The sequence below is a fragment of the Alosa alosa genome, chromosome 14 (assembly GCF_017589495.1).
Source record: "Alosa alosa isolate M-15738 ecotype Scorff River chromosome 14, AALO_Geno_1.1, whole genome shotgun sequence".
In the NCBI taxonomy this organism is placed as follows: Eukaryota; Metazoa; Chordata; class Actinopteri; order Clupeiformes; family Clupeidae; genus Alosa; species Alosa alosa.
In genome coordinates, this window is record NC_063202.1 from 32,649,186 (window position 1) to 32,669,332 (window position 20,147).

The 20,147-nt window shown below is 40.2% G+C and overlaps 1 protein-coding gene across 2 annotated transcripts in view; it reads left to right on the forward strand.

The window, feature by feature from the left end:
* gfod2 (glucose-fructose oxidoreductase domain containing 2) overlaps nucleotides 1-19,721 on the forward strand; it is a 39,137-nt gene extending 19,416 nt beyond the window's left edge. For both annotated transcript variants that reach the window (XM_048262426.1, XM_048262427.1), the window contains exons 2-4: nucleotides 7,611-7,919; nucleotides 18,565-18,743; nucleotides 18,825-19,721. In XM_048262426.1, the coding sequence (XP_048118383.1) occupies nucleotides 7,667-7,919; nucleotides 18,565-18,743; nucleotides 18,825-19,487 (1,095 nt within the window). In that variant the 5' untranslated portion in view covers nucleotides 7,611-7,666 and the 3' untranslated portion in view covers nucleotides 19,488-19,721. The remainder of the gene's footprint in view (nucleotides 1-7,610; nucleotides 7,920-18,564; nucleotides 18,744-18,824) is intronic.
* Nucleotides 19,722-20,147: the final 426 nt, after the last annotated feature.

The following is a 20,147-nucleotide window of genomic DNA, read 5'->3' on the forward strand; positions in this document are numbered from 1 at the left end:
GACTATCCTCACATTTTCCCCTTTGCAACTGTCAAAGAAATCCCATGAACACGGGAAGGCCTAGGGTAGCCTATACTGTACATCAGATGGCCTAAAGATTAGGCCTCTCTGCATAGCATTCAGTGATTTGCATGCAGTAATTTTAACACTGACCTTGATCTAGCCTAGTTTGGCTATTTAAAGCTACTTTATTGCCAAAACACAACACAATGTAAATGAACTATAACAAACAATAAAGGACTTAATCACACAAAGTATGCCTACTATTTTACTGACTATAAAAAAATAATAATTATGTAGGAAGTTTAGAAGTTTGGAACCCAGAATTGACCTGCACACTACAAAAGTGCACCAAATTCAACACAACGCTAGAGATACAAGAAATTAGCTCATATCTCAGCAACGCCTTTATCTATCAAAACCAAACTTGGTACATGGACTCGGGACCTGATCCTGAGGACACACAATACATTTGGTATACTTTGACCACTAGGGGCACTATAATTAGGAAGACTTTTACGTATCGACACCAAACTTGATACGTTGATTCCTAAACACATCCTAAGGACCCACAATAAATTTGGTGACATTTGACCACTAGGGGCTCTATGATTAGCAACACTTTCACCTATCGCAACCAAACTTGGTATTTGGACTTTGGACTACATCCTGAGGATGCACAATTAATTTGGTGTGCTTTCACCACTAGGGGTGTTATAATTATCAACACTTTCACCACTTTAAACCAAACTTGGTATGTGGACTTAGGAGTACATCTTGAGGACACACAATAAATTCGGTGACCTTCGAATCCAGTCCAGTCCAATCCAATCTAACACAACACAGTCCAGTCCAATCCAATCCAATCCCAGCTCCTGCTTAACTGCCTGGCCCCCTTATTGCTGCTTGCAGCTATATTTTTCAAAGAGTTAGTACATTTCTCAGGCTTATTTCAGACAAACTACTTCAGGTTTGTTGCTAATTGGTGTCTATTTTTACATGTTGGCCCTTTGAATCAATGGAAATGGTTGTTGAGTCTTTAAATAGAGCCAGTGTGTTTTTGCATGTAAGTGTTCCACAATGTTAAAGTTGTACAAAAAACACATAGTTAAGCATTATTTAGCCTAGGAAAGTGTTTTTGGTGGTCTGATTTAGAAGTCACTGAATCATATACAGTATAGGCCTATTGCCCGGGGGTTGACTGAGAGACTGTCTGTCCAATCAGAGGGGCCTGTATGATGCCTCTTTACTTTACACAATTTTGGCTAAAACAGTAATCAGACAGCACAGTATGTTTATGTAAGTGAATGAATGAAGGAAAATTGTAAAGGCAAAGTTGAAGATGGACATGATCATGTCCAAATTCGACAGAAAGGTGCAGATAACTGCAGCTAGCCTCCAAAGAGGTGACTGTTGTGACGTCTGGCAAAAGGTAGATGCTATACTAATAAATATTTAAGATTAATAATTAAAATGCATGCCTATGCATGGGTCATGGTTTTACCAAAATAATAGAACAGCCAAAACTATACATATTCTAAAAGCATATGCCCTGTACATGAAATATAGCATTAATCAACTTATGTCCCATCTTCCTCCATACCATGCATAATACATACTCCTCTATTCTGTATAGGTAAATCAAGTGAACAGCTGATACATTTTGGCCTGCACTATTAAGGAAAACAAATTAAACATCATAAACTATATATTTTCTAAAAGCATAAACCCTCCAGAGGAGATATAACACCAGTTAAGATATTTCCCATCTTCCTCCATGCCATGCTCATACATTGCCCTATATTCTGTATAGGCGAATCTAGTATAAAGCGGATACATTTTAGCCTATACTGTCTATGAAAAACAGATTAAATACCCTAAACTATATATTTTCTGAAAGCATATTACTTGTAGATGAGATATAACACCAGTTAATACATGTCTCATCTTCCTCCATGCCATGCACAACACATTGCCCTCTATTCTGCAAAAGCGAATCTAGTGTACAGTGGATACATTTTGGCATGTACAGTCAAGGGAAAACAAATTAAACACCCTAAACTATATATTTTATGAAAGCATATACCCTCTAGAAGAGATATTACACAATTTCAGACATTTCCCATCTTCCTCCATGCCATGCACAATACATTGCCCTCTATTCTGTAAAGCTGAGTCTAGTGTAAAGTGGATACATTTTGGCCTATAATGTCCAGGGAAAACAGATTAACCACCATAAACTATATATTTTCTAAAAGCATATGCCCTCTAGATGAGATATAATACCAGTTAAGTATTATCTTCCTCCATGTCTTGGACATTATACATATTCCTGTATTGCATTTACTCTGTATTAAAACACATTAGTGTTAATTTCGTCAGACGAGACAAGAGGAAATATGTTCGTCAACGAGTTTCATGACTAAGACGAGACGATGATGAGACGGCAGTAATGTCCTGAAACACTGACTAAGACTTATCTAAGATGCATTATTGTTGACGAAAAAAGATGAAACTAAAATGTTTTGCATGAAATAAAAACTAAGATAAAATCTCTCTTCATTTTCGTCTACAAAATGAGAAGACAGAATATCTAGCTGTTACAGTACGTTTCAAAATATTCCGAATGAGTTCATACGCAACAGCTTTTCTGTAGGCTAGTCTATGTGCTGTTGCTGCAACCCTGTGGCTGCAACACGAAACTACATGGAACAAGAACACTGGAGATTTCTGCCAGAGTTAGCAAGATAACTACCTAAGCTTTATGCCACAATGCTACATACCCAGAAGTTGAAGCTTCTCTCATACAAATGAACATCCCCCAGAATGTCCATACGAAAATGTTCATCATGTAATGTCAACTATTTAACTAGTTAGACTGATGCAAAGTTTGCTAGCAAGTAAGCTAATATGGAAAGTTCGCTAGCATGTTAGCTATGGCTAAGATGGAGAGTCTGTTTGGGGAATGTGTTGTGTTTGGGCGCATATCACCATCTAGCGAGGCGGAGTAAAACATTAATACTTTGGCCTACGACAGTGTTTCTCAACAAACTTTTTCAGTTTCAGGACCACTTAACTAACCCTTGCTAAAAAAAAAAAAAAAAAGATTAGACCTACTTCAACAGTAGCCTATAATTAGTCTACACAATAGGCTTACTCACTGAACCACCTTGCTTATTGTCTTTGCACTTTGCTTATTGTGTGGATTCATACTGTATGATTTAAACTGGCATATCTTACATAGACAGTGTTGCAGAACTGTTTTTACATACAAGTTGGTTCAATATTGCAAACAACTCATCTATATTATATTTTACCACGTCTGCTCGCGAACCACTTGGGATAGCTTGTGGACCACCAGTGATCCCCGGACCACACTTTGAGAAACACTGGTCACTTAATATGACCGTGGTCCAGTCAAATCTTTTACTGTCTATGGTCAAATCCCAGCCGAGCTATAACTGTAGCTCGACTTACCTGTGCATGTAAACATACTGACTGACAACAAATCAGAATGAGTAATTATAACAGACGAGTAGCCATGTGGACACACAATATTGTTGGAAAATTGAGATGTGTGAAACACTATTTGACTCAAATGGTAATCAGAAATAATTTGTTATAAAAAAAAAGACTAAAATGTGTTGACTAAAACTGACTAAGACTAAGATACTTTTAATTTTCTTTTGACTAAAACTAGACTAAAATGATGAGACTTTTAGTCGACTAAAACTTGATTAACAAAAATTATATTTGAATGACTAAATATGACAAAGACTAAAAAAGACATTTCGTCACAAGACTAAGACTAAATTAAAAATAGGTGACAAAATTAACACTAAAACACATTGATTTTAATATATCGCTGAAAAAGGTAGCCTTCCAAAATGTTAAATGTTAACATTTAAAATCATATTATTGTTTAATTTGACCATCATTTGTCCTCAGATTCACCCCTGTGGGCTGAATAGTAATTGAGATATAGAGCTATATTTGTCTAATACGCATGGTCACTAGCAAATAGCTTAGGGGTTTGTCCAGTCCACATTGGGTGTGGTTTTGGTTCCAAAAGTCCGGCAAAAAGGTGGATCTTATGTTTCTTAATTAGTCATGGGTTTGTTTTGGGCGTAACATCCTTTAAACCAATGAGAGTGACATCTGTCATTCCCTTTAACAGCAAGCAGTGTGACTTAAAAAAGCGCATCGATATTTTGATAGTCAGCGGCGCATTTGAAGGAATCTGCTTGCATGCGAGACCATATGGAACAGGTATTCCACTAAAATATGCTTTACTAAAACCTAGCAGAGTATAGCCTGCACACATCTGCACTGTGTATTATTTGAACTCATTGTCAAAGTGAAACTAACTTCTCCGTGGTGTCATAGTCAACGACAAAACAGTTATACACAGTTAAATACTTTCACTATTGACTGACAATATGTACCATTGACAAAATAGCCTGAAAAAGGCAAAACTTACCCCAATAGTGTAAATAAGAAACCTAAGGACATTTATCCTGCAGAGGAGGACGGTGCGTCTTCAGATGTGCTCCATATGTGCCTCTCGCCTATTCACTTTTAACAGTCATTATCAATTTGCAAATGATGGTGAATAATTACTCATTGTGAGAGGTATTTCCTGATATCTTTATTATAATTATGTTCCCCATTATAATCGTGTAATTTGTAATGTTTTGGATGGATGTGCGCTGGTGCACGTTCCTGTGGACGAGAAAAGCAGGGTGTAATTGTGCACTCGCCCATCACTGTTGATAATGCACTCTTAAAGGGACACCAGGCAACGTTTTCGTGTTAATTACTCATCTTCGTAAGTCGGTATATGGTTAATTGACTCATTACAGGGCGAATGAAGACTCTCTCGCCCGCCCTACTGCCTGTAGGAAGAATATCCCGCTGCAAGTTCAGTGTATAACACGCCGACGAAGCAGGATCAGTTTACATCCTGCATCCACAGCACAGAGGCAGGCTAACAAAACGCATTGTTGCAAGCGATGTGTATAATGGCAGAGCCAGCGAAGAAGCAGCGAAATCCCTTGACGGAAGATGCAAACAAAAAGGAAAAGAGCTTCAGACCGAGCGTGGGGGAGTTTCGTAGAGAAAAAGCATCAGGCTTGCCTGGTGTCCCTTTAAAATAACATATAAACAACTTCGCCATGGATTTCTGACCAGGTATTTCTTGGTCAGTGGTAATCGTTTTAGGTAGTGTAAGATAGCGATTTTTAGATAATGCGCTAGACCCCTCCTTAGGTCGTTAATTGCCACACCCCTTGGTGCGTTGCTCAATAAAAGAGACGGGCATGACAAAAAACTTAATAGAAATACGTGTACAATAGTGTACAATATTCTAAAGTAGAAAAATGTTGCATCGTGATGATTATACGCTTTGCGCCGTACTGTTGACCGTCATGATAGGGCCCATAGCCATTCTAACCTCTTGGCAGCCATTTTGGTGGCCATCTTGAAAATGACCCCTTTCTCAAAGTCAGATTTTACTAGATTTGTAGTATGTTATTTAGCATGTCTAACAGTACCAGAATCCATAAAAAAAACCTTTTGTATCAATTTTTTTGATGTTGAACCCTATATTGACCCGCCTAAAGTTACTCAACTTGCACTGGATCATCTTCCTGAATATCAATATATCAAGTGTGAGCAAATTTATAAGTCAGAGGCTACATTCAATGTTTTGCACTTTTGTGTCATCACATAACCAAAAGTATTGGTTTTACCAAAAATATTTGTCAATATTTTAAACTACAAAAATACATACCTATAAAGTATTTTGATACAAAATACGAAGCCATTTTATTCAACCCAGTCAAATACAAATTACGAATATACAATATATTTTGTATATGAAATATGGAATACATGTACCATAAATGCTGCTCATCCCTGTAGGCATCACTTGTTTTGAGATACCATGTTTGGTTCAGGAGATATAATGAAGAATATAGGCGTAATTCAGTTATAGTGGAACATTTAATTGTTGCCACGGCGACCATTAGGGTTTTTTGATAATGGTTTTATATCTGAAAATGTTCAGGGCTCCAAACTGTACAAGTTCACCAAGTTTCATGCTTATATGAAAGAATTTGACCTAATTTTCACATATCCCTTGTACTATGAAAGTTCAATAAAACTGCCAAAGCTGCAGCTTTTTCACCATTGACCTATGCACAAATAATTCCAATTTTGACAATGTTCCATTACTTGGATTTTCATGGACTTTTGGTATGTGATATGGGAAGGTTTCATGAACTGAATACAACAAAAAACAATTCTGTTGCAATTAGTTTCGGGTTGGGTGAAATTTTTTTTTTTTTTTTTCCCCTCATAGATTGCCTGGACTATTAGACTGGGTTTTACCGTAGCTACTGTTACTACGGCTAATTGTTTACATTCGAGAGTTAACGGTGCTACAGGCTAGCGGTGCATCAAATTTAAACAACACATTTTAGCCTACATTTACACTACACACACACACAAACTTAAACGTGTACTTTAGGTACACAGTTTATTTTCCTGTTGTTTAAGCTTGAAGTCATTCTGATGACTGTAGGCTAGAGACATTGGATTATATTCAATAAAGCGATCACTGCTTTATTAGTTCTTAACTGCTTTCTTTCTATTGTATGCACATTAGACTTTGAATAGTGTAGTCTATCCTATCCATTACTCCATAACTATGGAGCAGCCATGACAGATATTTGAATATGGATTCTGGCCTATTGTAGGTCAGGTTTTTTATCTTTTACATGGATTTGATTGTTTGATGGTGAGCCTCCCATGAACCTGTGAAGAATTGCATGCGAAGAAAGAAGACTCTTTGAACTTTGAACTGTAGATTAAGTAACCTTTGAACTCTGAACTGTAGAATAAGTTCAGAGTACTCTTTAATCTGTACATTTGGAATTTAGACATATTTTTACCATTTTGTTTATTATTTTGTTCCCCGGGTAATACTTCTTTTATTTTTGCTTGAATTATTTATTTTAATAGTTTAATTATATACATCTTTTATATTAAAAGGAAGTGGTTTACTGCCCTTCCAAAGATAAACTACTGTGTTGAGTGTTCTATCTGGTAATATTGTTTGGTACACCTGGCTCTGTAGGCGTTCCTAGAAATTCTGATCCTGCTGGTCCCAGTGCGTATTTATAATTATTCTTTAACCTTACAAAGACTTACCCTTCCTCTATTTGTCAGCCTTTTGTGCAAAGGAGGGCTACATAGGCCTAGACTTTTTCCTGTACCACTTCTTGAAGAAAGTATCTTCTAAAAACTGGCAGTTGTTTTAGGAGTTGGAAGTCCATCTTCAACCCGAAAAGTTCCAACTAGCTCAATAATAGCCTTAATAATAGCAGCCCATACCAGTACCCCTCCTCCACCTTTCTAGCGTCTGACTTGAAGTGGAGCTCTGAGCCCATTAATGATCCAGCCACGGGCCCATCCATCTGGCTCATCAAGAGTAACCCTCATTTCATAAAACATAAAACCTTTCTGCAATTGGAAACGACCCCATTCTTATTGTTGTCATGTTATAGAACTCTGGTGTTATCAATCAACACTGTTTTCTTTCTGTTTAGGCTGACCTTGGGGTTGAATGTCCTAAGCGCAATGACGTTGTGAGTGCATCATTGCCATGCTGCCAGGAGTGGGTGTTTTTGGGACAGGTCGGACTGTGCGTGTTCTGATTCCATTGCTACGAGAACAAGGATTCCCTATACAAGCGATATGGGGCCGTAATGAAGAGGAGGCAGAATCTTTTGCAAAGGAACTGGACATACCCTTTTTTACAAGCCAGTCAGATGATGTTCTTCTTCATCCGGATGTGCATCTTGTATGCATCTACACCCCACCTCCACACACACGACAGATTGCAGTGAAGGCTTTAGGTAAATATTACCAATATTTCTCAGTTTCTAGCCTTTGGTTCATGTATTTGAGGTAAGTCTACATAAAAGCCTGCCATTCCATTCTGTCTCAAATATGCTGTCAAGGTAGTTTTTATACTCTTATACTTTTTTGTCCTTTTTCATTTCATTTTAATGGTTTAAAGCAGTAAAGCTCATTTGTAAAACAAATACAGTTAGAAAATGAAATCCAAAGTAAAATAGAGGCAGTCACATTTACCCATAGAGCTATGTTTTGCCTAATTCAGTCTGGATTCTAGGGACAAACATTTGTAAATTATCGCAGGCCATATTGATTTTGGTTTTTCGTGTAGTCATTATCCTTTCACCCAATGCCTCCCACCTGACCATCTCAGAATTTCCTGAAAAAATTCTAGTAAAAAGATACACTTCTTAATAAGAAAAATCGTTTTCTCATTAAAAAGTATTGAATGAGGGGTATGAGGGGCATTTCTTTGGCATCATACTCTGAAAAGCCATTTTTAAATAGAAATATCAGGAAAACTATCTCACCTGTAGCCTTCAAATTTTCTACAGTCAATATCTGTTACTAATAGCATCCAGACATGGAATGTCAGGGGTGTAGCTCAAGTATAACCTAGTTATCAAGTAATTGAGGGCAAATCAATCCGGTGTTGCGGATCTTAATGGGATGCATGTTAACTGGGGATAAACAATTAACACGTTATCACAAGCAGGTAGTTTACCTTATTTGCTGCAGACGTGACTCTGATTCAATAAACAGGTCTGTGCGGTATGGTGTTGACGTGTCCATAATAAAATAACAAAATCTAACCATATTTTGAGGATTAATTGAAGACGGAACCAAGCGCTGCTCAGTTCCCATGCAACTTCGGAGAGTGGCTAGCCTGTTAAGCAGCTCATGTTGTGGAGGTGGAGAGAGAGCCTCGCTTCAGTAGGCCTATACTTATTATTTTGAATGGCTGCTTTAGAGTATGTTGTTAGGAAGAGTTCAAATTCAAATATACAATGTATTGAAAAGAAACCACTAGATCTATCCGAGTTTAAACCCATACCAGGCACGACATATCTGCATGGCAGGCAGAAGCTAGCAAGAGCACCACTGCAGACGTGATTTGTCTTGAACTACTACTTCATCAGTTCCCGCTGGTTACTGTTATACTTACTTTAAATGTGGGCAATGTAGTAGGCCTAATATTGGTGACTTCGAGGCTGTATATAGTCTATACAGCAAGGCATAGTTTTTTCGCACATGATTTGATTTTTAGAAGACAGTATCTATCTTGGCTAGCTCTCGTTCAGCCATCAAGATAATGCAACAGAGTAGGTTGTGTTTGTGGAAAAAAACTATTGTTAGCTTATTTCTGTATTTCTGTCTTCTATCCCAACTTAAACATGGGAAGTTAGCTTTTGCCTAAAAGCTGAAAGTATTATATTCTTGTTGTGTGATTGTTGTGTTAGCGTGTCAGACTTCCAATCGTATGTGCCATGAGTGTTCAAGTTCAGTTCCTGCAAGGTAGGTTAAGTGGAATTTTTTGCGTAGGCTTATGTCGTCCATTGTAATTTCAACATTGGAAACCAGGTTTAGTTATGTTTTTGTTTGTAGTTATGAACACAAATAAAGGGAACATTTTCGTACAAACTCAGATTTTTTTTACTGGAAAGTAGCAGCCTATCATAGATTCAGTGCAAAGTTATGTGTGGTTAACGTTTCACTCGGTCAAGGTATCAGATGTCACTTCTACAAGTAGCCTACCCCAGGCATATATAGATATTATTTGAACCTTTTTGAGCTCTTTAGTTATTTAGTTACTTAGGCTACTCACAAAAGAAGCATAGCATTCGCATAACCGTCGTATTGTCATACAGAATGGACACTAAAAAATTGCTCACGTACTGTCAAGAAGCTCTTGCATTAGTGGAATAGAGTTCTGAATGACCCACAAACCCTGTTAAACAAGCGCTATAGTGACGTCCATATTGTAAACCGTATTGTCTGAATCAAATAAACGTTTGTTCATTCACAGGGAGTTACACTGCGTTCCAAATTATTAGGCAAATTTTAGAAACGAAGAAACGAAATTATTAAAATAGATTAAAGCCACTGCTATGGTGATTTCAATGGTAGATTGATTTGTTTAGATCCAGTGAAATTGCTGCCTTGACAACGCTACGTCATGGCTTTGGTACTCTATGGAACTTCTTCTCTGTGTCTCTCTCTATTGAACTGGGTAGCTCACTGACAACTTCAATGGAACCTCTTCTCTGTGTCTCTCTCCATTGAACTGGATAGCTCACTTTTCTTTTCTCCACTTTCTTTCACTTCTGTTTCTTCACTTCATCCATTAAACTATCTACCTATGCACATCCATTAATTCACTATTAAATAATTTAACTATTTAAACTACTCAACTATTTGACTGTTTAGCCATTCAAACTGTCAGTTGTCATCAACTATGACTCCCGTCAACTGTTTCCTCTGCCCACAACTGTTTTCAAATAAAAGTTTGTTTTGCATTTTATGTTAATATGTGTTTTGCATTTTCATGCACTGGTAATTCCTCGGAATTACATTTTCTAGTTCTGTTCGGTAACACTTTACTTGAAGGTAGGTAAGGTAACTTTATTTATATAGCGCACTTTTGCATGCACAGAGTGCAACCCAATGTGCTCCACACACAAGACATTGACACATAAGACAAAAGATGCTGGATGGAGCGACGTAGTCGCCAGCGTACCCGTGACACCAAGACATAAACAAACAAATTTACAAAATAACAAACACACAAGACAAGAGTTGCCTAACGGAGCGGCAATCACCAGCGTACCAGAGACACCAATACATAGGCCTACAAGGCAGACAATAAACAAAATGAACAAATAATAAAATAAGTAAATAAGAAAAAAATCCATGTTTATTCCAGTTGGTTGCATCTAACCGGCTGATGTGATGTCCAAGGGCAATGATGATGATGATGATAACAGCGCACAGCTGTGTCTTTAGGCCTATAACAGACCAACCCGGAGGATGTAATGTTACTGGCTCTCTGGAGAGCACTGGATTTGGGAGGCCAAACAATTCAAAAGCTTAAGCAAAAAGGGCACCACCCATCCAGCTGGACGGAGCTAGCGACCCAATTGGGCAGCGTGGCGCTATCCGTTCGAACTAAGTTTATGCAAACAGGACACAACCCATCCAGCTGAACATAGCGAGAGATCCAAAGGGCAGCGCGGCGCTATCCATATTGGAACGTTTGAACATAGGAGAGATCCAACTGGGCGGCGCGACGCCAAAGATTGTTAAGGCGGAGCAAGATATTTCATCAGGAGCCACTTCCGGGAACCCGGATCGCACGAGGGGGGGTCAAAATCCCCCTTTATGCAGAGCAGAGGCAGTGACTGCTCCATTGAAGTCTATGGGCATAGCTCAGAATTTTACCACATGCTAAGGTCTTGGTTCTATAGAGTTAAGAATGTGAATTTTGGGCACGTTTTCATGATCCTCAAACCCTTCTGAACATTTCAGGTGTGCGCCGGTTATTTATGCCGCTGCTGTTGGCCGGTTGCAACGTACGCTCATCAATACGTCATCGACACGCCTCTTTATGCAGACAGGATTCGATCCCCATTTCATGCCCATAGACATGAACTACAACGAAGTATCTTGCTCCGCCTTAACAATCTTTGGCAACGCTATCCATATTGGAATGTTTGAAATTAATTAATAAAAAAGATTACAAAATCTTTTCTAAAACGGTTACTATAAACATATAGCAAAATGTCATAAAAAATAAAGCTACAACAACGACAAATTGAATGGTTTATTCATAGATAATCATTCATTGTTTCACCAAGAAATATTTCCTCTATCAGAGTGGTTGCCAAGCAACGCCTAGACTCAAGACGGGAGATTCTTTAGAAAACACAATCGCACGTACCCCATAAGTGTAGGCCTATTTAAATGATCGCTATACAAAAAAAATGACCTTGCAGTGACTTGAAGAGCTGTAAACAGTGTTTGAGGCTGCGTGTACACAACCGCTTGTAGCTCCAGTGAAATTTGTATTTTGCGACGAGAAACTGTAACACATCTAGTTTTAACGTTGTTTTGAGTTTTCTCCCCAAGTAGGCTAGTTGAGTTTTCTGTAGTAGCCTAGCCAAGGCTGCCTAGTTCTTCACTGGTCTGAGCTAATGAGCGAATTACCTAGTGAAGTAGCTAGGCGTCGCGACAGCTTAAAATTTTTTTAAAAATGTTCTAACTTATCTCTAGTCTAACTCATGGTGGGCATGTTAAGTAAGTTAACCACAGCATTACCTTCACAGTAACCCCATAATGCGAGTGATCATAATAAAATATAAAACGTGTAAGTCCTGCAATAAATAAACGAACATCATTTGTCACCGTGCTGTAAATAGCCTACCATATTAAGATGCTAGGCTAGAGCTCAAAATGGGATTCAGACAGATAGGACCTGGAATGGTTGTGTCAGAAAATTAAGTAAGAAAGTAATTTGATCAGTTATCATGCATCAGCGCAAGCTTGGTTGGAAACTTTCTGGGGATGGGGATTTTACACGATCCTTCATCACTGGGCTAGTGTGCCCTGCTGTGTTACGATAGATAGATAGATAGATAGATAGATAGATAGATAGATAGATAGATAGATAGATAGATACTTTATTGATCCCCAGGGGAAATTCAAGGTCTCAGCAGCATACATACAAGACAAACACATTCTTTAACAGCAGAAGAGTAATTAAAGTATATAATATAAAAACACAACTAAGCAGTAAGGACAGTAGAAGATAAAGAATATGCTAAATATGCTAAAATACAAATTATACTAACACTTAATACAATATATAAAAATATACTAAAATACAAATAACAAAATTACAAATTATACTAACACTTAATCTAAATCAATTCTAAAAACAGTATCCACATAGTGGTGATTTAATAAATCAGAGGCGCTTGCAATGACTGAGGCAGGGACTGAGCCTGTGATTCTCTGTGCATAGTAAGGTATGGTAAGGTGCTCTAAGGTGCTCTGTGTGAATGAGTGATGGTGGTAGTGCAAATGAGTAAGTCAACAGTGCAACAATGCAGAAATAAAGTAAAGTCTATATATTTAACTATTTAAGAAAATGTATAAGTGTGGCCACAGTTCAGCTGTGGCATGGAGGGGGTTATGCAAATGTGCTAATATAGCACGCAAACAGTGAGGCATAAAGACAGTGGTACAAGTGGCTAGTGGACAGACAGTACCAAACATGGAGGGGATGAAGAGGCAGACAGACTATGCAGAGAAGTCCATCTCTCCTCTTCCCTTAAGTGAGTGAACAGTTCAATGGCCCTGGGGACAAATGACTTTCTCAGTCTGTCAGTTGTGCAAGGCAGTGAGCGAAGTCTCCTGCTGATCAGGCTCTTCTGTTTAACAATAGTGCTGTGGAGTGGGTGACACTCATTGTCCAAGATGTTTATCAGTTTGTTCAGGGTCCTTTTGTCAGATAGTGAAGTGATACACTCCAGTTCAGCTCCCACTACAGAGCCAGCTTTCCTTACCAGCCTGTCAATTCACCCCACATCCTTCTTCCTTGTGCTTCCACCCCAGCATACTACTGCATAGAAGAGGACGCTGGCAACAACAGACTGGTAGAACATCCTGAGGAGCTTACTGCACACATTGAAGGACCGCAGCCTCCTCAGGAAGAACAGCCTGCTCTGCCCTTTCTTGTAGAGTGAACTGTACTATGACCGTGCTGATGCTAACAGCTGCAGCTCCCTCAAATTGTTTCTCATGCATATTAGGCTAGCTTTTGCCAATGAAAATGAATGGAAAATAAAAAGTCCTGCTGAAGAAACGTTTACGTTACGAACAAACAATGTTATCAACAAACTCAGCTTCACTGCTGCAAGTAGCCAACGTTGGCTGTAATATGCTTCGCCATAATGAACCAGCTAGCTTTGTGATGACAAAATCTTACCTTATTTGTTTAGTCTGCTGAAAGTTATCCAAAGTCAAAGTCAGCTTTATTGTCAATTTCTTCACATGTTCCAGACATACAAAGAGATCGAAATTACGTTTCTTCACTATCCCACGGTGAAGACAAGACATATTTTGCCAATTTAGGTCCACAGACAAACATAACATTCAAGTAAACAAAAAAGTAAGTAAATAAGTAAATAAGAGGGCACATATAATAATGAAAAAAATAAGAGCAGCAAAATTTGGTTGAAATTGTGCATAGACAGTCAATAAAATACTAGTGCAAAGTCAGGCCAATAAAAGGCTTGGGTAGTTCTGTTTGACCTAAGTAAGAAAGAAAGTGGCATAGTGGTGCAAGTTATGTAAGAGCAGCAGAAGTGTTGTGTTTTCAAGACAACAACACCAAGTTGTAAAGTGTGCAAATGTGCAAGTGGAGTAGTGCAGGCGGCCATTTTGGGTCCAATGTCCAGGATGTTATGTAGCTGAGGGTGGAGGGGGGAGAGGAGGGGAGAGTTCAGCATCCTTACAGCTTGGTGTATGAAGCTGTTGGTGAGTCTGGTAGTCTTGGGGCGCAGGCTTCTGTACCTCTTCCCAGAGGGCAGTAGATCAAACAGATTGTGAGGGGGTGACTTGCATCACTCACAATTTTGGTCGCCTAGCGGGTGAGGTGGGTGGTGTAAATGTCCTTCAGGGAGGGGGAGTGAAGCACCAATAATCCTTCCAGCTGTGTTCACTATGCTGCAGGGCTTTCCTGTTGTATTCAGTGCAGCTTCCGCCCCACACAGCGATACAGCTGGAGAGGATGCTCTCAATGGTGCCTCGGTAGAATGTGGTCATGATGGCTGGTGGAGCACTTGCTCGCCTGAGTTTCCAAGAGGAAGTACAGGCGGGCGCTTCTCTCTTCGCCAGTGATCCAGTGTTGGTGGTCCAGGAGAGGTCTTCACTGATGTGCACCCCCAGGAATTTGGTGCTGCTCGCTCTCTCCACCACAGCACCGTCGATGGTCAGTGGCAGGTGTTGGGTGTGACCTCTCCGGAAGTCAACAACAATCTCTTTGGTCTTGCTGACGTTCAGCAGGAGGTTGTTGTCCCTGCACCACGTGGTCAGATGGTCGACCTCCAACCTGTATTGAGTCTCGTAAGCCCTTAGTGATGAGACCCACCAGAGTTTGTGTAGATCAGCAAATTTCACTATGTGATTGTTGCTGTAGGTTGCAGTGCAGTCATCGTCAGCAGGGTGAAGAGCAGCGGACTGAGCACTTGGCCTTGGGGGCCCCTGTGCTCAGTGTGATGCTGCTTGAGGTATTGTTGCCAACACGCACTACTTGGGGCCTCTGACAGAGGAAGTCCAGTAGCCAGTTGCAGAGGTAGGTACTGAGTCCCAGTTTGTCAAGTTTGCAGATGAGTTGTTGTGGTATTATGGTGTTGAATGCAGAACTGAAGTCTATAAACAGCAATCTCACATATGAGTCTTTTTTTCCAGGTGGGTGAGGGCTGGGTGGAGGCAGAGCAGATTGCATCCTCTGTAGACCGCTTGGCTCGGTATGCAAACTGGAAGGGTCCAGGGTGGGGGAGAATGGCTTTGATATGTGACATGACAAGCCATTTCGAAGCACTTCATGATGATGGGTGTCAGTGCCACAGGGCGGTAGTCATTGAAGCAGGATGGAGCAGTTTTCTTGGCACAGGTATGATGGTGGCAGCTTTGAAACATGATGGGACGATGGCTTGCTTCAGGGAAGTGTTAAAGATGTCTGTGAAGACATCCTTAAGCTCCCCCGCGCAGTCCTTCAGCGCACGACCTGGGATGTTGTCTGGACCTGTTGCCTTTACGGGTGTTGATAGCAGCAAGTGTCCTCTTCACGCTGTCGGCAGAGAGGCACAGGGGCTGCTCATGTAGAGGGGGATGTGTCTTCTGTGGGCAGGTGCTGTTTGTGCTTCAAAGCGCAGCAAAGAAACGGTTCAGGTTGTTGAGCAGAGGGATGTTGCTCTCACAGCTCTGTGGGGCGGGCTTGTAGTCCGTGAGGGCCTGAATGCCCTGCCATAGGCTTTGTCGCGTTCCTGCTGTCTTTGAAGTGGGTAGTTATCTTGTGAGTGTATTCCTTTTTGCTTCCTTGATGCCACGGGACAGGTTGGCTCTCGCTGTTTTCATGCCAGCTTCATCCCCAGCTCTGTAGGCTTTGTCTCTGGCCCTCAGCAGCCTGAGGACATCCCCTGTCAGCCATGGCTTCCAGTTAGCCCGAGTGATAATGTCTTTTGTGTGGGTCACATCATCGATGCATTTGGTGATGTAAGAGGTTACAGTGTCTGTATACTCCTCTATGTCTGTCCGGTTGTTGTAAGTGGCTGCCTGCTTAAACATTTTCCAGTCTGTTGTGTCAAAGCAGTCTTGAAGAGCATCGGAGGCTCCCTCAGGCCACACTTTTACCTGCTTACGAACCGGTTTGTTCGCTTTTACCCTTTGTCTGTATGCGGGCATTAGCATAACAGTGATATGGTCTGAAAGTCCAATGTGGGGGAGGGGGGTGGCTTTGTAAACTATATCAAACTATTAAATCCACAGTTATGGAGCAATTGTTTTGGGGAAGCAGTCACACTATATCCCACTTTTGCAACATCCTACATCAGGGCTTTAGATTAAAAGATGTGAATTGCCCCACTTCATTATGAGTTGTTTTCATTGATAATAATATAGCGTAGCCTATCGTTTCAGTAATCTCCCAGTAATCCATGTTCAAATTAACATATATCTGAGTCGTGATCCTTTAGATGGGAATGTAACTTACTTTGTAACATGTGACTTTCTACACACATTGAAAACATTGCAATTCTGTTATTGATATTGTAACAAACTGCAAAGTTGTCTCAGAATGGTTTAATTGGTTACGCACCAAAACACACGAACGTCATTACACAGGCAACACAAGGGAGGTCAATTAAACAAGCACGATACACAAACAGGGTAGTCACATACAATACACAGGGTAAACATATGAGGTACAACATAAAGAAAGACTATACCAGCTAACACATACATGACAAGGTAAACGCAATTACTCTCACTAAAACTAACATCAACATTACACACACACACACACACACTGCACAGCACCAGGGGAGTTCAGTCATGACCCAGCTAGGCTCAGTTCACTACAATATTTTAGGCAGCGCGAGATGGTTATAGCACAATTTGACTAGGCGGTGTCTGTGTTGGCCAACTCGATAGCGCAGTTGTTGGACAGCACGCGATGGTCTCTGGTTATGTTAGCGCAGATTGAATAGGTGGTGTCGGCCAACTCGATTGCACAGTTGTAACATTGGACAGCGCGCGATGGTCTTAGGTTAGCGCAGCTAGCGCGAAGTGCAACTGAATGGGTGGTGTCTGTGTTGGCCAGGCTTTTGATTTGTTTGGCTTGCCATAACTGGAAACACAGAACAGTCATGGGCGAACCTGTAGATCAGCAGCTCGGTGGACTTTGACAGCGACAGTTTGTTGTCATGAACGTGTCTCAAACATTATAGACAAGTCATAAACGTTTATGATTAAGTGTCTTTGGGTTTTGTCATGATAAGTTTACATTGTTTGGGTTGTCTTGATTATGACAACTTGACATTAATCAAAGTGATATTATTTGGCCGCTTAATAGGGGTGTGCATCTCTCCCTTAGAAGACGATTCAATGCGTATCTATGATTCGATCGATCCAATGATGACACGACAGCAGATAGACTAACTGACTTCGTTCAGGATACTGCAATACACACGTTAACGTCACACACACACATGCTGTTAGTCCATGCTTATGGTGAGCAACATGGTGTGTTTCAGTCACTAGTTTGCTGCCACTGTAGCAGTGACGCTACTTAGCTACCCTAGTTGAAGAAGGCCAAATCAGAGCGAATCAGAGTCGGTCAGATCATTTCGAAAGTAATGTAATTTGTCACGTTAGGTCTTCCACTGCAGCTTTGCTTAGCAGCAACCGATTTGTCATTTTAAAATTATTTACCAGTTCACAGTACATTTAAACCGATCCAGAGGTTCGCATACCAATGCACTCACATCTTTAACAATCAAATCAATTACCAATACATATCTGTGAATATTTACACCTTAACCGCTTAATGTAGAAACTTGGTTCAAATGTTGACATAGCAACCACTTTATTTAGCATATCAATCACCATATGTACCCTAGCAACCACTGCAATAATGTCATCCTAGTAACCAGTATAGCAACCAACTTGATTACCCTGGCAACCAGCATAGCATCCACTTTATTAAGCATAGCGCCACCTTGTCTACACTAGCAACTATCTCTGTGCTTGCATCTGTTTTTACTATATATTATATTTTAAATTGCATTTTCATGCACTGGTAATACCTTGGAATTGCATTTCTAGTTATTAATGTTAGTTTTTATTATAGTAAAAAGCACTAATGAAATAATTTTTAAAATAAAATAACTGATGAAATTCTGGATTCAGATGTTTTAGGCTACATCGAGACCTTAGCCTCCAAACTTTGCCAAAATACAGTATGTCATTTGTTAACCATTGTTTAAAATGAATTAACTCTTATTATTACAGATAATAATTTATTTTTCCATCCATATGATGATTGGTTTATCTCTGTGTACACAATGTGCTTTCCTTCCATAGGCATTGGGAAGAATGTTGTTAGTGAAATGGCAGCGTCTTGTGCTGATGCTCTACAAATGGTTGCTGCAGCAAGATATTACCCTCAGCTGCTGAGCATTATGGCTAATGCTCTGAGATTCCTTCCAGCATTTGTCCTTATGAGGAAGCTTATAGAAGAAGGATATTGTGGTGCATTACAGGTATATATTTGCACATGCTTGCACACACATGCACACGCACACCCTCACATACATGCTCAGAATGTCATTTTATTTCTGCAGGTGTGCGAGGCACGTGTGTACGGTGGATCTTTGCTCAGTCAGTCATACAGCTGGGCATGGGAGGAGTTAATGGGGGGTGGCGGACTGCACATCATTGGCTGGTGCATCATTGACCTACTAAGCCACCTGATTGGTTCTCATGCCGTTCGTGTGCATGGAATACTTCGTACATTTATGAGGAGGGCTGGGCCTGGCATCCGCTCTGTCACATCAGATGATTATGCTTGCTTCCAGATGCTAATGTCAGGAGGAGTGGTCTGTAGTGTTACCCTCAACTTCAATCTGCCAGGTTCTACTCACCATGAGGTAATGGTTGTGGGCTCCTCAGGTCATTTGGCTGTGAGGGGGACAGAGCTCTGGGGACATCGCCATGGTGACACAAGGGAAGAACATTTGCTAAGCGATAACTCTGCAGCTGGACCTGCTGTAAGAGGGCTTATAGCTATGGTTACACAGCTGCGTTTGGCATTTGAAACACAAAAGGACCGCTGCTCATGGGAACGGCCACCTGTTGCCATGGCAGCCTCCTTTGAAGATGGGCTGTATGTACATACAGTTGTGGAGGCAGTAAAACGTGCCAGTCGAAGTGGAGAATGGGAGTCTGTAGAGCTTGCAACAAAGGAAACACAGTCTAATCACATTCAGCACACAGTGTCTCAGTAAGAGCTGGATGGATTTTATGACACTTTCCGGTGAAGTTGCTTCTTTCAGAATTAAGAATTGATTTCTGAACATTTCTGTACATGTGTGCAAGTGTGTGTGAATATAGCCTTTGCTCTAACCTGTGAAAAGTAGATTGATAAAAAAAATAGTTGGAGTAAGTTTCTGTAAAAGGAGTTCCCTCAAATATATGTAATGTTTAACTGGAACTGAAATAAAAGTGCATTTTCTACTGTTTACATGACTGTTCTCCAGATAACAAAATGATCTATTGCATTCATAACATGAGGAAATTATATTTTGATCATTCACTGCATTGTCTGTCTAACATACTGTACAGTCACCAGCATCCAGCGCCAGTCCATTAACAAAGATCTCTACCTAACCAATCACATGGTAGCAACTCAATGCATTTAGGCATGTGGTCAAGATGATCTGTTTAAGTTAAACTAAGCATCAAGGGCCTCATTTATAAAAATGTTTTTATAAAAATGCCTAGAAACCATCCTTCATTTGATCTTAGGATCATATCAGAAATTAACTATGTGTGATTTAGAAAAAACGTACGCCCGCAAAAAAAACGTGCACTGCATACACCACTCTTCCAGATGTGGCAATTATAAATCACAAATGAACGTGAACTTGTATGTGCGCAGCTCGATG